The sequence below is a fragment of the Lutjanus erythropterus genome, chromosome 19 (assembly GCF_056507025.1).
Source record: "Lutjanus erythropterus isolate fLutEry1 chromosome 19, fLutEry1.hap2, whole genome shotgun sequence".
Classification (NCBI taxonomy): Eukaryota; Metazoa; Chordata; class Actinopteri; order Lutjaniformes; family Lutjanidae; genus Lutjanus; species Lutjanus erythropterus.
Window position 1 is genome coordinate 21689373 of NC_139335.1, and position 12887 is coordinate 21702259.

General features: G+C 41.8%; 1 protein-coding gene across 1 annotated transcript in view; it reads left to right on the forward strand.

The window, feature by feature from the left end:
- The window catches only part of grin2ba (glutamate receptor, ionotropic, N-methyl D-aspartate 2B, genome duplicate a), a 138940-nt gene that overhangs the window by 82463 nt on the left and 43590 nt on the right, over nucleotides 1-12887 (forward strand). The window contains exon 6 of the mRNA XM_084743844.1: nucleotides 6817-7009. Coding sequence (XP_084599970.1) covers nucleotides 6817-7009 — 193 coding nt within the window. The remainder of the gene's footprint in view (nucleotides 1-6816; nucleotides 7010-12887) is intronic.

A 12887-nucleotide genomic window follows, 5' to 3' on the forward strand; every position in this document is an offset into this window, starting at 1 on the left:
TCCCCGCCCTCCACCCCCTACAACACCACTGGAGGTCATTCTAACCTTTGAAGGTCAAATGTGGAACCGAAGTGACATCTAAGTTGGGGGGTGCATCAGCCACACAACCTGCTCACGCAATCTGTCAGGCACACCTGTCAGACTGCCTCATGTAACTCTGCTCTCACTTCTTGGGGGTGGACAGGCAGTTTTAGAAAGGCCAGCTCTCAGTGGGAATCAAACCTTTAACCGTTAGCGGTGTTGCCGCCACGAGAACCGATGGAACTTTCCACGACTTCAGTCTGTTTTTATTCTCTGTAGGACCGTAAAGCTCAGGGCAGGTAGTATATTTACGGTGGACATATGAGCCTGATAATTTGTTGGTGTTTGGCTTGTTGATTTACAGTGAAGGGGAGATATTACACTGCTGCCTGTCCTCAGCAGTTTCTGGGAAATGGTTGCCAGGCGGAACCTGGGATCGTTGTGCCGTTCAAGCACCGTAACTCAAACTTTTTACCTCTGCTCCCGTATTGGCACCCACGGATGATTTACTCTAAATGGGAGTTAGGGGTGTGTTTGCGAGCCCGTGTGTGTGCTATTTTGTGTAATGTCAGTGTGCATTTGTCTGTGAAATGTGCGATTGGTTCATGGTTTAATTTGCATGAGAAAATAATGGGTGAGTGTAATCAAATGGGTTGTGTGTTTGTGCTTCTGAGTGTACCTCATAGCAGAGGGCCAGTGTTTACTTGTAAGCCAGGGTGAACAAAGCTATGGTTGTGTGTGTGTGCATGCGTGCGTGTTTGTATCAGTTTGTCTGTTCTAAATTGGGGTTCCACTCTATAAAGTTTGATATATCACCGTATCATTTATGTAAATCACACAACAACTTCCCTCTTGATTTATGTTGCCACAGAGATAATCGTGACTCGCTCATGTACTGCCTGGATGATTACAAAGTGGAGCTGGCGGAGTGGCTGCGTTGATGGACACACACAAACCTCGTTCAGTTAATATTGACTTATCATGGGATTAATCATATGTGACATAATGACAGATAGTAAGCTAAATGTCATCCACTCATTTAACGCACGATAGATAGGATACAGTACCTATAGCCTAACATAAACAACAAAATGACAGATTGGATAGTGTAGATCATTTTGTTTAAGTTAAAATAAAATGTTGTATGTATTTATGGAAATATATTTATTGTAAAATATGATGCTGCATGGCAGTATGCATGGAAATCATGTTGAATATACAGTAAGTCAGTATGCGGATGGCTGACTGCAGGATCTGTGTTCGTCAATGTTGCCAGGAAGATAAACATGATGATTGGATGTAAGTTAACAGCTTCAACAGTGACACTCTGTGACACCTGCACTGAACCAACCCTTACCAACTTAATGACATGTTGCTAAAGCATGTGAAAGACTCTTAATTCATTGGTTTTTCAGTTGTGTTATTGCATTTTGCATTTGCTTCTCCATCCTGACCAAAGCATTTTTTTGCCAAGACAACATATTTTAACAGAATACCGGGCTGATATTCAAGGGATAGTTCACTCCAAAATTAAAATACAATAATCATCTACTCACCCTCATGCCAACTGAGGGTCGGCATGTATGTTTTTTCCCAGTTGTTTTTTACTTTCAAAAACTGGTCACCATTCACTTCCATTGTTTGGGAAATTCTACAACGCTGCTTTCCTGTGAAACTCCAGCAGTGTTTTGTGGACTAAAAAGCTAAACCCGACCTTCAGTCAGCATGAGGGAGAGCAGATAATGAGTGAATTTTCATTTTTGGGTGAAAGATCCCTTTAACCAGGATGAATATTCTACTGAGAAGTTCTCAATTTTTTTTTTCCTTACAAGACTTATGTCCTTTGCAATAATTTGACATAGCCTATTTATTATTACATAAATTATTTCTTCATTATATATTTATTTCTTCTACTTTGTTGTCTGAAAGAACAACGCGGGAGAAATAGTTAGAATGATTAAACATGTATTAAAAATGTTTGCACCATGTCAATCTAACATACTTGCAGACACATTAAGAGTGTGTTTCACTCATAGTGCATACATTTAAACATTAACTACATTCTTCAGGACTAACAGCTTTGTCATATTGAGTCTTGATTTGTAAAGATCAAAAGGTAAGTGGTTTTATGTCTTAACAACTGCCATTTAAAGTTTTAAATTTTTCTTTAAAAAGATAAATTGATATATTTTTACCAGCGGAAAAATAAAAAAGATAAATAAATGAACCTGAGCACTTTTCATGGATCCCCTAGCACTGATGCTCCTCTGACTATTGAACTGGAGTTGCTATATTAAGTTGACGTATTGTAGTCAGTCTCTCAACTCTTGGACAAGGCAGTTATAGGACTAATTGGCAAAAAAGAAAATTACATCTGCCTCTGTTTGCGAGTATTTTGAGTTTAGTCCTAATGACAAAGGTAAAAGGTGAACAGAGAAGTTGTTGCTCTGGCAGAATATGTTTAATTTAGGTTTCAAGACCAAAGCAAAGCTCCTGAGTTTGTTGTTTTCCAGCTGCGAGAATAACACTGCTCAACTGTGCCTGCATTGAGAGAGTACTATCTGCGTTCGTGTAGAGTCAGGTTGAGTCAGTTTTACACAAATGCCGTCATAATACTATATACCCCGGTAAAATGTTTGAGAATCACTGTTGCTGTCTAATAACAAGAAGCTGGCATGATATTTGTGGACTTTAGGTATTAAACTGTAGAGCTGTATCATTCAGCAAAGCCTTATTTCTGTCTCGCCGTTAAAAAAGCTACATGAAGCCTTCAACCACACTAACTTGTGAACTAACACAGTGCGAAAGGACACCATGGCGCAGCATGTGACTGATGGTGTGGTGGTGTTTGCTCTGGGTGAATCCAGCAGTTCAGGGTTCAGCAGAAGGTGCACTCTAGCTGTGGGGTGAATTTGCTTACAAGGCACACTTAATAATTTGCACCATGTGTGATGAAGAGCCTCCAATTCTCCTGGGTAATTCCACTCATGCCTTCCTTAAGTGGCGCTCTGGGGAACCATCTCTCCTCCTCCCACCTTCCTCCTTCCATCCCTTTCCTCCTTATTTCATGCTGTTGTTCCCTCACTTTTATGTCTCACTATTTCAGCCTCCTCTGACTCTTCTAACTCTCTACTCCCCTTAGTTTTTTCCCCATTTCTTGTGCTTCTTTATCTTTGTGTCTCTGCCGCCTGTGTCTGACTTTTTCTCGCTGCTCATTCTGTCCCTCTTTTTCCTCCTCATCGCTCTCAGCCCTCTCCCTCTCTTACTAACAGCTTTTCTGTCTCTATTCTTCCTGATCAGAGTTACACTCCACCGCTGCACAGACTGAGCTAACGTAACCACCCAATCTGACATCACTGACAATAATAAGCTGTTCCAAAAATACCCAGTGATACAGTAGTTTTGCTGTTACGTTCTCCAATCAATTTTGTGGATACTCTGTGTCTGCAGTCTTTGTGATTTTCTGCGTATATGTGCGTACATGTGTGCGTATCTGTGACAGGGAGACAGTTTCTGCCTTCAAACAGAGTTAGTAGCCAGTTTACAGGCCAGAAAACAGCTGCCACAGTGCTGTTCAGCTATAACATAGCCAGTTGACATGTCTGTATTGTGACATTTAAACATGTCCTGAGAGATGTATGAACTTATACGCATCAGTTCCCAAGATGTAGAGAAGAATACACCACACGGTGCTCGCACATGTGCAGCACACACATGCTGCCAACACCCACACACATACATCTGCCTATGAAAGAATCTTTACCCATGAAATAATAAAAGTGAAGTGTGCAAAAAGGAACAAGCGATGGGAGTGAGTGAGTGAGTGAGTGAGTGTTGAGAGCGTGTCAACAGTGTGTGACATTAGATGTGGTCCTGAAGGGCCGGAGCTGTCAGTGCAGAGGCCCCATGAGGAAGGCAGGTTGCCAAGGCGGCTGTCTATTTCTGCCCACTGACATGGTAGTGGACGGGCTGACATGTGGTCATACTCTGTCAGATGGACGCAGATCGACTGATGGACAGAGAGGGGGACAGATTAAAAGGCAGACACGGAGACAGATAGCCAGATAAATTGACTTGAAGGCAGTCCGTGCTTCACTGGGATCTCAGTGACCTGAACCCAGAGACGTCCAGTGGGGCCCAAACGGAAAGATCGGTTATTTGCCATTTTCAGAAGTCATAAGGGCATTTGATGCTGAGAGTTTAGATGAGACTTTTGATCTGGAAGGTTTCTTCGTTAAATTGGCTATTCACTAAATCCATTACTGTTGCTATAAGTGTAATGCTTTAAACCTTGAACACAGCATATATGCAGTTTACATTGAACAGTGGCACATTCAGTGCTGGTACCCAGCAGAAACCTTTTGTTGGTTTGTTGGTTCTTTTTATTCTCGCTGTAACAAAAATGTAATTTTAGTTGTAAATAATGAGCCAAAACTTATAAATTTCAACATTCAACAGTTATTAATTTAGGATATTTTACGCATGACACAAAATAAGACCCCCACCAAAACCAGTACCTAAAACCAGAGGTGGGGGACTTCAGTCACACAACTTGAGTTAATTCATAAATTTGAGGGCTTGAGACTCGCTTTACTAACACTGATGAAAGACTTAACGTGTTTTTGGCTTTCTTTCTTTCTTTCTTTCTTTCTTTCTTTCTTTCTTTCTTTCTTTCTTTCTTCCTCATCTTTGAGAAAGATGACTTAAAAGGACTTGAGGAGGAGGAGGCTTAAACACTGTGATTTTTTTTTGTTGTACTTCTGTTTTCACTGTAGATCCCTTTAAAGTTACAAGGCTATATTATAATTTTACAACCCTGTTCTGTGTTGTTATTAGGAGGCTTGTTATGGATGCCATAAAATGTCAAATATCAGTAATATTTATAAGGTGTAATTGGGCTGCAACAGTTGAAAATAACACCCAACTTTTCATGATCATTGTCTTTAACATTCTTGGCTTACAGCAGAGACTCAACTTGAGAGTTTCTTGTGACTTGTGAATGTGTGACTTGCTTCCACCCCTGCCTAAACCCTCCAGTCTGTCACCAGGACAAATCGTGCTGTCGTCTCTGTCCTGGAGGAAGCACATGTGATATCATTCCTGTTATGTTGTTGATGTCGATACCACAATACTTGCATACTGCAATATTTCCCTGTAAATAGTATGCAACTCATATACTATTGGTTGCAGACAGATGAATAATTCTCACATACTGTTTCGGCGTACTAAATAGCATGTTGGTAAAGAATTGTGGATGAAGCCAGTGGGTGAGTGTTGGCTAACGCAATTAAAAATGCTAAGCCAACATCAACAGTGAAAAAAGCCCATTTATCTCCAACAACAACTCATCCAACTAGCTAATTAAAAGCCAATGAAGTTGTCAGTGCTTCACTTTTTGCTGACTGCTGCCGTGCTAATGTTAGCCGCAACGGCTGCATGGGGACTTGGCAAACACAGTCAAACACAGTGCACTCTTCAAGTTTAAGGTACTGTGTGATTGACACTTTTGACCACTTTTGACTCGCCGTTGCAGTGTAATTCTTTGGTTAATTTGGTGGTTGCGAGCCTTACATGTTTAAATGTAAACCCAGTCCGATAAGGAGAGGGACGGCGAAAAGATCCATTTCTCAAAATGGGTCCAAAACTGTTAGACTCCTTATGAGTTGAGCTCAAGGACAATCTTACCTGTTAACTCCAGCCTGAAAAATTCCTGACAGCAGCACACGAGAGAGCTAAATGATTGGTCATTAAAAAGAGATAAACATTGTGCACTAGCCTCCTTGCTGGGCAGCTTGCACTGTGTGTCATCAATTACTGGTGACTATTTGTCATGAGTTAATCATATTATCAATAACAGCAGGTTAATATCAATGAAACTCATTATCAAAATGTCAGCTTTGTTTTAATTGATGCATAATCGGCTAGGTTTCATAGAAAACTGAGTCTTCTCATAGCTCTGTGTTTTTCTTTATTTTATATAAATATTATAGCAAAAATGATTAAGAGATGTTAATAAAATAAGTTTGTGTCATTTTTTAATAAGTGGCTTTAGGCCTCTCATATGGGTGAATCTAAGCATGAACATCCATTTCTACGCATCATCCATCTACTCGCCACTCGCTCCCTGATAATCAATAGCAGAGAGGGACAGTGGGGTGAAGGAAGGACGGGCATCCTGGCAAACAGCTGAATGGGCTGATGGATGGTTGGAAGGGCACCGGGAGAGATGGGCATGGAGACAGAGAGAGAGAGAGAGACAGAGACCTACAAATGAATGTTCATAAACAGACAGATTGTCAAAAGAGAACAGGACTCAGGCAGACAGAAGGACAGATAAACAGGCGTACAGACAGTGCAAAGGCCAACAAACAGAGACAGACAGTGCTTTAGACAGACAGATGGACAAACACAGCAAGGTGATAGACGCTTAGTCAGGCAGGATGGGAGCGCTATTCATCTGCTCTGTGAGTCATCACGTAGTGTGTGCTCTGTCTCTTGGAGTGTGTTCAAAACATACACTCTGTATACCCTACCAGAGTTATCCTGTCTCTACCCACTTTAGTTCTCTCCATCTGTCTCTCTGTCTCTGCTTTGTCTCTCTGTCTCTTCACTTTTCCCAGTATAAGCCAGTTCACCTCTCTCATTTCCATGCTTTATTTACCTTTGATTCCCAAAACTTTCCCTACTTACTTATCTATTTTTACTGGTCCATCTGTCCCCTTCTGTCTCGCCATCCTTTTTTTTTTTCTACTTTTCACGCCTCCTCTGATCCGTCTCTCTCTCCCCCCCATCCAGGTCTGCTCTCTGTGTCCTATGATGAGTGGGACTACGGCCTGGAGGCCCGCGTTCGTGACGGTGTTGCGATCATCACAATGGCAACATCCACCATGATGATGGACCGCGGACCTCACACCCTGCTGAAATCAGAATGCCACGGAGCTCCTGACAAGAAGACCCCCATCTCAGGCAACCCCAACGAAGTGCTCAGGTGAGTGAAGACACAGGCTCGATTATGTACTGCTGAGAGAACCTGAGAGAAGTTTGTCACAAAGTAGTGGTGAACTCCTAAGTTCCATGATACAAGACAATGTGAGTTATCGTGTTTGATGGACAGTTTGAAAACAGTGTAGAGGACACTGACACCTCTCTCACGTCTGTCTTGTAAATGTAAGGCTACAGCTAGCAGCCTGTTTGCTGAGCATAGCAGAAAGACCACAAACAAAGGAGGGCAGCTGGCCTGGCTCTGTCCAACGGTGACAAAATCTACTTACCAGCACCTTTAAAGCCTATTGGATAACATGTTATATTTAGTTCTTTGAATTGTCACAAAACAGAGGTGTAAAAAAAAAGTCACATAATCCCCTTTGGAAATTTTGGTTCTTACACTTTGTTTTTTGTACTAATTAAAGAAAGGAGATATTACATGTTAATGAGTGAGTGTTGCTATTAGGAGGATTTTATCACTTGCAGTGCTATAAAAAGAAAGTGTGCCAAAAAAAAAGGTTAAACTGTTCCTGTTTTTCCCAGCCACGGATTGAACCACGTGGTATATTTGATAGTTACTGTTGAGTATCTGAACACAAAAACCTGTTAAACACCCCATAATCACACAACGATTTCCAAGTGTTTGAGTTTTTGAGAAGGGTCAACCAATTATCAGCCTTTTAGACATTTCAGCACAAATTTAAGTTTTACATATTTTATTTATTTTTACTTTATTCAACTTGGGGAGCTGTTTTTGTTGTAAAAAGGTATTGTTAACTTAAAGAAATGCTGCTGGCAGTTAAGTGCACTGTCTGGTTTAAGACAATGTTTAAAAGTTCTATTTAAATTAAACATGTTTCAAGACACTTCAATAAGTTTTATGGTGGAGTTATTAAAAGTTTTGATACCCAGATTTTCTTTTTTTTGTGGGTGTATATCAATTCCAAATATCAGTTACTGGATTCCTTGATTACTAATTTTCAGTATGGTGGTGTTAAGGTGTTAGCCTTGAACAAAACATATTGGTTGACCCCTAGTTTTCCATGCATGCATGAATGCAGCTGTTGAGAACTAACTGCTGCAGTGGATATAGGATAGTGAGGGCAACAAAGGAGATGCTGCTTTTGTTCTCTAAACTGGAGGAAAAAGAAATAATAGGCTTTTAATTGGCTCCCTCAATACGTTATAAATTCTTCAGTCTTGAAATGCAGACTTTAAAGTAGACAATCCCAGTGTTGGGACACAGTTTATGCAGATCTGGTTAGTATTTGTTGACAGTTAAATTGTTTGTGTTCTTTAAAATTAAGATTGCATTTCAATGCTCAGCTTCCTATTGAGTGTTGCCACTTGTTTATATTCTCCCTCTGTCTGAGTTTAAGTCATCATAGTATCTGTTTTTGCGAGACTGTCTGACTGCACTGCAAGAATAATGTTCTTTTTTTGTTTTGAGTGCACTAAAACAAGTTCACTTTTTGCCCCAAAGCAATCCCACACATATCCCATGAAAACGAGTTCTGTGGTGTCCAACGAATAACAAAGCATAGAGGCAACACGTCTCAGCAGTGATCTCATTTGTTTATGGTCATTTATTTACAATTACCCTAATGTCTCCAAATTAATGTGGCAATGATTTATGGATGCTTAAATGCTACACACAGCAGGTTTAATAGCTGCACAGGTTCAGATGGTGCAACATCAACACGAGCATACTAGCATAGATCAGCACAACCATGGATGCAGCAGATGCCTGCACAGACACACATGCACCTTCATCCCCTGCATACTGTGATCATCCTCCCCCCCATGTAATAATACCCTACGCACACAAACATCCCCCTTCCTCAGGAAAATCCAACCCCACCCCCTCAGCTGTCCGTCTCAGCAGCAGGCCTTTTGAACTGGTTGTGAAGCGCAGCGTTCGGCGGCGCTTTGCTCTGCGCGCTGCCTAATTGGTCCCAATGGCGTTTCAGTCGACGAACACTAGCCCCTGTCGTGCTGTGCTCCAGAGCTCAGCGCAGTATTATATTCAGGGGCAGTTTCACCCCTCTGCCACTCTGCGTGTCTGCTGCAGCTATATGTGTGTGGGTATGTGTGCTTTTATTGTGCTAAAGAGACGCAGACTGTCAGTGAAGGCCAGATGTGTGTGTTTGTGTGTGTGTATAGGTATTGTAGAGGATGTGTGTGCTGCTTTTTCTCACAACTTCACTGCTGATTACAATCACACATTCATCCCGACATGCTAGTTTTCACACAGACACGTTCACACTCCTCCAGCGGCAGGAGGAGACAGGAGAAACACGCGCTCACCTTTTTGGATTGCACTGTGAACGAGGGATAATTTTTGTGCTCATGCTCCAAGCTTCACTGCATCCTGCACTGAGGCAGCAAAGCTTTGTTGTCCATCCCAGTAAACTCTTTAGATGTCATTTCAACCTCTGTATGCTTGTTCATTCCTTCCTGAAGCTTTGCATTTGTTTCACCGCCACTGCTTACTGCTTTGAGATAACAGTGGAGTTTGTGGCAGCTGCTGTTGCCCCAGAATACAATTCCCCTGTTCTGTTGTGCTGTGCCTCGCTGTGGTTTGCTGTGCACCGCTCTGTTCTCCTCAACTCTGCTGTGGTCTTTGCTGCTGGTCTCTACTCTGCTCAGCTCACTCTTAGCTCCGTCATGTTCTCCTCTGTCCTCTCTTGCCCTGTAGCCTTCTCCTTTGTTCTGCCCTGGTCTGCTTTTATACATCTGCTCGCCTCTGCTCTGCTTTGTTCCACTTTATTCTCTTCTGTCAAGTGCTGCTCTGCTCTGTTTTCTGCTCGCCACCTTCTCCTCTCCTCTCTTCTCCTTTCCTCTCCTCTCCTCCACTCTTCTCTCCTCCACTCTGCTCCTCCCCAGCCATCGTCTGCACTCCAGACCTGCAGTTTTATAATCAACTTAGCTGTGTTGTTGATTAGATCAGTTGCGCGCGCTGCTAAGATCCTTCGCCCCTCGCTGCCTTAACTAAATTTGTTTGGTGATAACCTTTGTCTTCAAGTGTTCAATCAGGAGATTAGCATTTGGCCTACAGTCTATATACTAGAAACTGAATGAATGGCTGGCTTGCCTGGCTTGCTGGCTGCTCGGTTGGCTGGATGGATGCCCCGCTGCCTGGTTGGTTCACTACTAAGTGAATCAATGGATGAATAGATGAAAGATGGGTGGAAAGGGAAGCAACTCAATCAAAAGGCTCTTTTTGTAGGGCAGGAAAACCGTATATTCAATGAAACTCTCCAGCGAATTCATTTGTGAACTTTCATACAGACCTTTGCAGAAAATCATTAATAAATCAGCTAGTCAACTTGTTCTTAGCAGTTGAGAAAGGCACCTAATATCTGTACTTGAAAACAAAGCCTCAGTCATTAAAGCTCAGTTTTTGCTGTGAGATGTTTAGTCCATGAAAATCAACTGAGTCTGGCAACTGGAAGCCTGAATTATTGTACAATTGGGAGTTGGTTAAGAGGTCTGTAGCCAAATAAAAGGACACTTAAGCCCATAAAAAAAGTACCAGGTTAACAAAATAAATTGCCAAAGAAAAGCCATCAATTTGTCATGGTTAGCCATGTTTTTTTTACTTTTGATGTAATACATCTGGAACACCTTGACGTCCTCCAACTGAGCTACTTGGGTACTGGAAGTTTGAAATTTCAGCGGAGAAATTCAGACCTCCGACGTTATCTGGAAGGCAGCATTAATTCTGGACTCTGGGTTACTGGAAACAGGCATACATCACTTTGTAGTTTTGAGCACATGTTTTTTTCAAGCTTGTAGATTATAGGCAAAGGATGCATGAAAGTATGTAAATCATATGTAGTTTACATTTCATTCCACTGTTGAGTGATGGAGAATTGCTGCATGGTCACGGTCATCTACTTGACTTTATAAGCCATACATTATGCCGATCCCTCCCTGCTTAGCATTTCCTTGTCCAGCCCTCAGAGCTTCATAGAAGACCACAAGAGAAGGACACGTCACTCCGCTAAGTAAATTAAGTCCACTGTAGCCAGCACTGTGACATTCGAGCTAATGCTACAGTGTGAGCCTGACAAATGAAGATAGCAGAAAGAGGAAGAAGAGAGCAAAGCGCAGAGCAGAAGACACAGCGAGACGGGGAGAGATAGGAGGAGAGAGACCGCTGCTGAGCAATACACAACAGTGTGAGAATCATGAGTTTGACAACAGTGGCCCTGACCTTGCCAGGCGTGGACAGGTTCCAAATGAGCTTGGAGTTGGAAAGGTGTCAAGTGCTTTTAAGCTCTGTGGACATTTTTGAACTTCTGCAGCCCCAGTGAGGCTTTCAATAGAGTGTGTGTGTGTTTGCATGTGTGTGTATGTGCGTCTGTGTTTGGGTGTTCTGCTGTGTACGTGCAGTACACTCTAAAGCAGCGTTTTGACCCTATTGAGCGGAGGGATGAGTACACGCCAGCTCGATGGACAGCGTGTCCACCTGGGTCTGTGTGTGTGTGTGTGTGTGTGTGTGTGTGCTTCAAGCTGTTTCAGAGCGAGTCTATAAAGGCCAGTAGAGTGTGTGTTTATGGGGCAGGCCAGTGGGAGGTGTTAAAAAGGTACCTGTTTGTGACGGGGCTTGATTGGAACTAGGTCAGGATGCTCCTGCTCTGTCTCTACTCTTTCTTGCCTCTCCCTTCTCCTCGTTTCATTGCCGTCTCTCTTCCTCCTCCTAAATCTTTTCATCTGTCTCTGTCGCCAAATCTCCTTTTCCCTGCCAGGTTTATTCAGTTCCCTACTTTTCTGTAGTTTTATTTTATCTCACATTATTATCGCCTCTTCCTGTATTTTTATTACATTATTTTCATTCTCTTTCTGGGCCCTTTAGTGCTTCCTCATTCCCCCTATTCCTTCCTCTGTAGGCTACTGTGACTTTTGATTCTTTTAGAGCTTTAAAGTTTTAGTCCAAAATACTCAGAAATTCAAAAACAAATGAAGAAGAATAGTGTTTAAAGAGCCATGTTGTTGGTACTGATTGTATACAACACACCTGAACTCTTTGCTTTATTTCCAAGAATTCATGAGTTGTGTACACAACTTGTGTTCGCACGAGTTGGTCAGTTTTGGTCAGCCATATAATATAAGCTTTCAGGAATAACTAACTGGTTCCTCATCAACTGACTTCTTTAATAAATTTGTTGATCAAGGATGTTTTAATTGTGTATATGGCAAATCTGCATTATGATCCAAAAAGTTGAACTAGTAGATTATTCAGTTTGAATTTCTAAAAGCCTTGGATACTTAGTCAAATTTCCAAAATGTAAATTGTGTAAAAACAAGGCAGTTTGGGAGGAAATAGAGGGCTTGTATGTATCTTCAGCACCATCATGCCTTTTCCTGCTGATCAGGTCCTACTTTAAGTTAAGTTTTTTAAGTTTTAAGTTTTAGCTGCACATCCTGAACTTTTCCATGGTTTAGACATCCTTAAGTGAGATTAAACTGAATATTAAGTGTGTCATCCATTCTCTTGTTGTCTCCATAATAACTGTACTTCTGACAAAACTGTAATGTTAGTGTAAACACTCTTGCCTCAAGTGTTGTATTATCTCTGAAATAGAGAGAATCCACTCTGTTAGGGCAGCCATTTCATTATGATAAGTTTTAATTGAATGCTGTCTATCATTTGTCCCCAGTAAATCAAATCAAAGCCACATCTAGTGCCATTTGCTACTTGGCGGTTCTCCGTCCTCCCCTCCCCACCTGTTTCTCTCTTCCTGTCTTGCCACCTCTCCGCTCTCTTCCCATTAGCACAATTTATTACACTGTTTACACATTCAGTTCCCATGTCTAAACACACACACACACACACACACACGGCTATGCATACTTGTACACCCACAACAAATTCA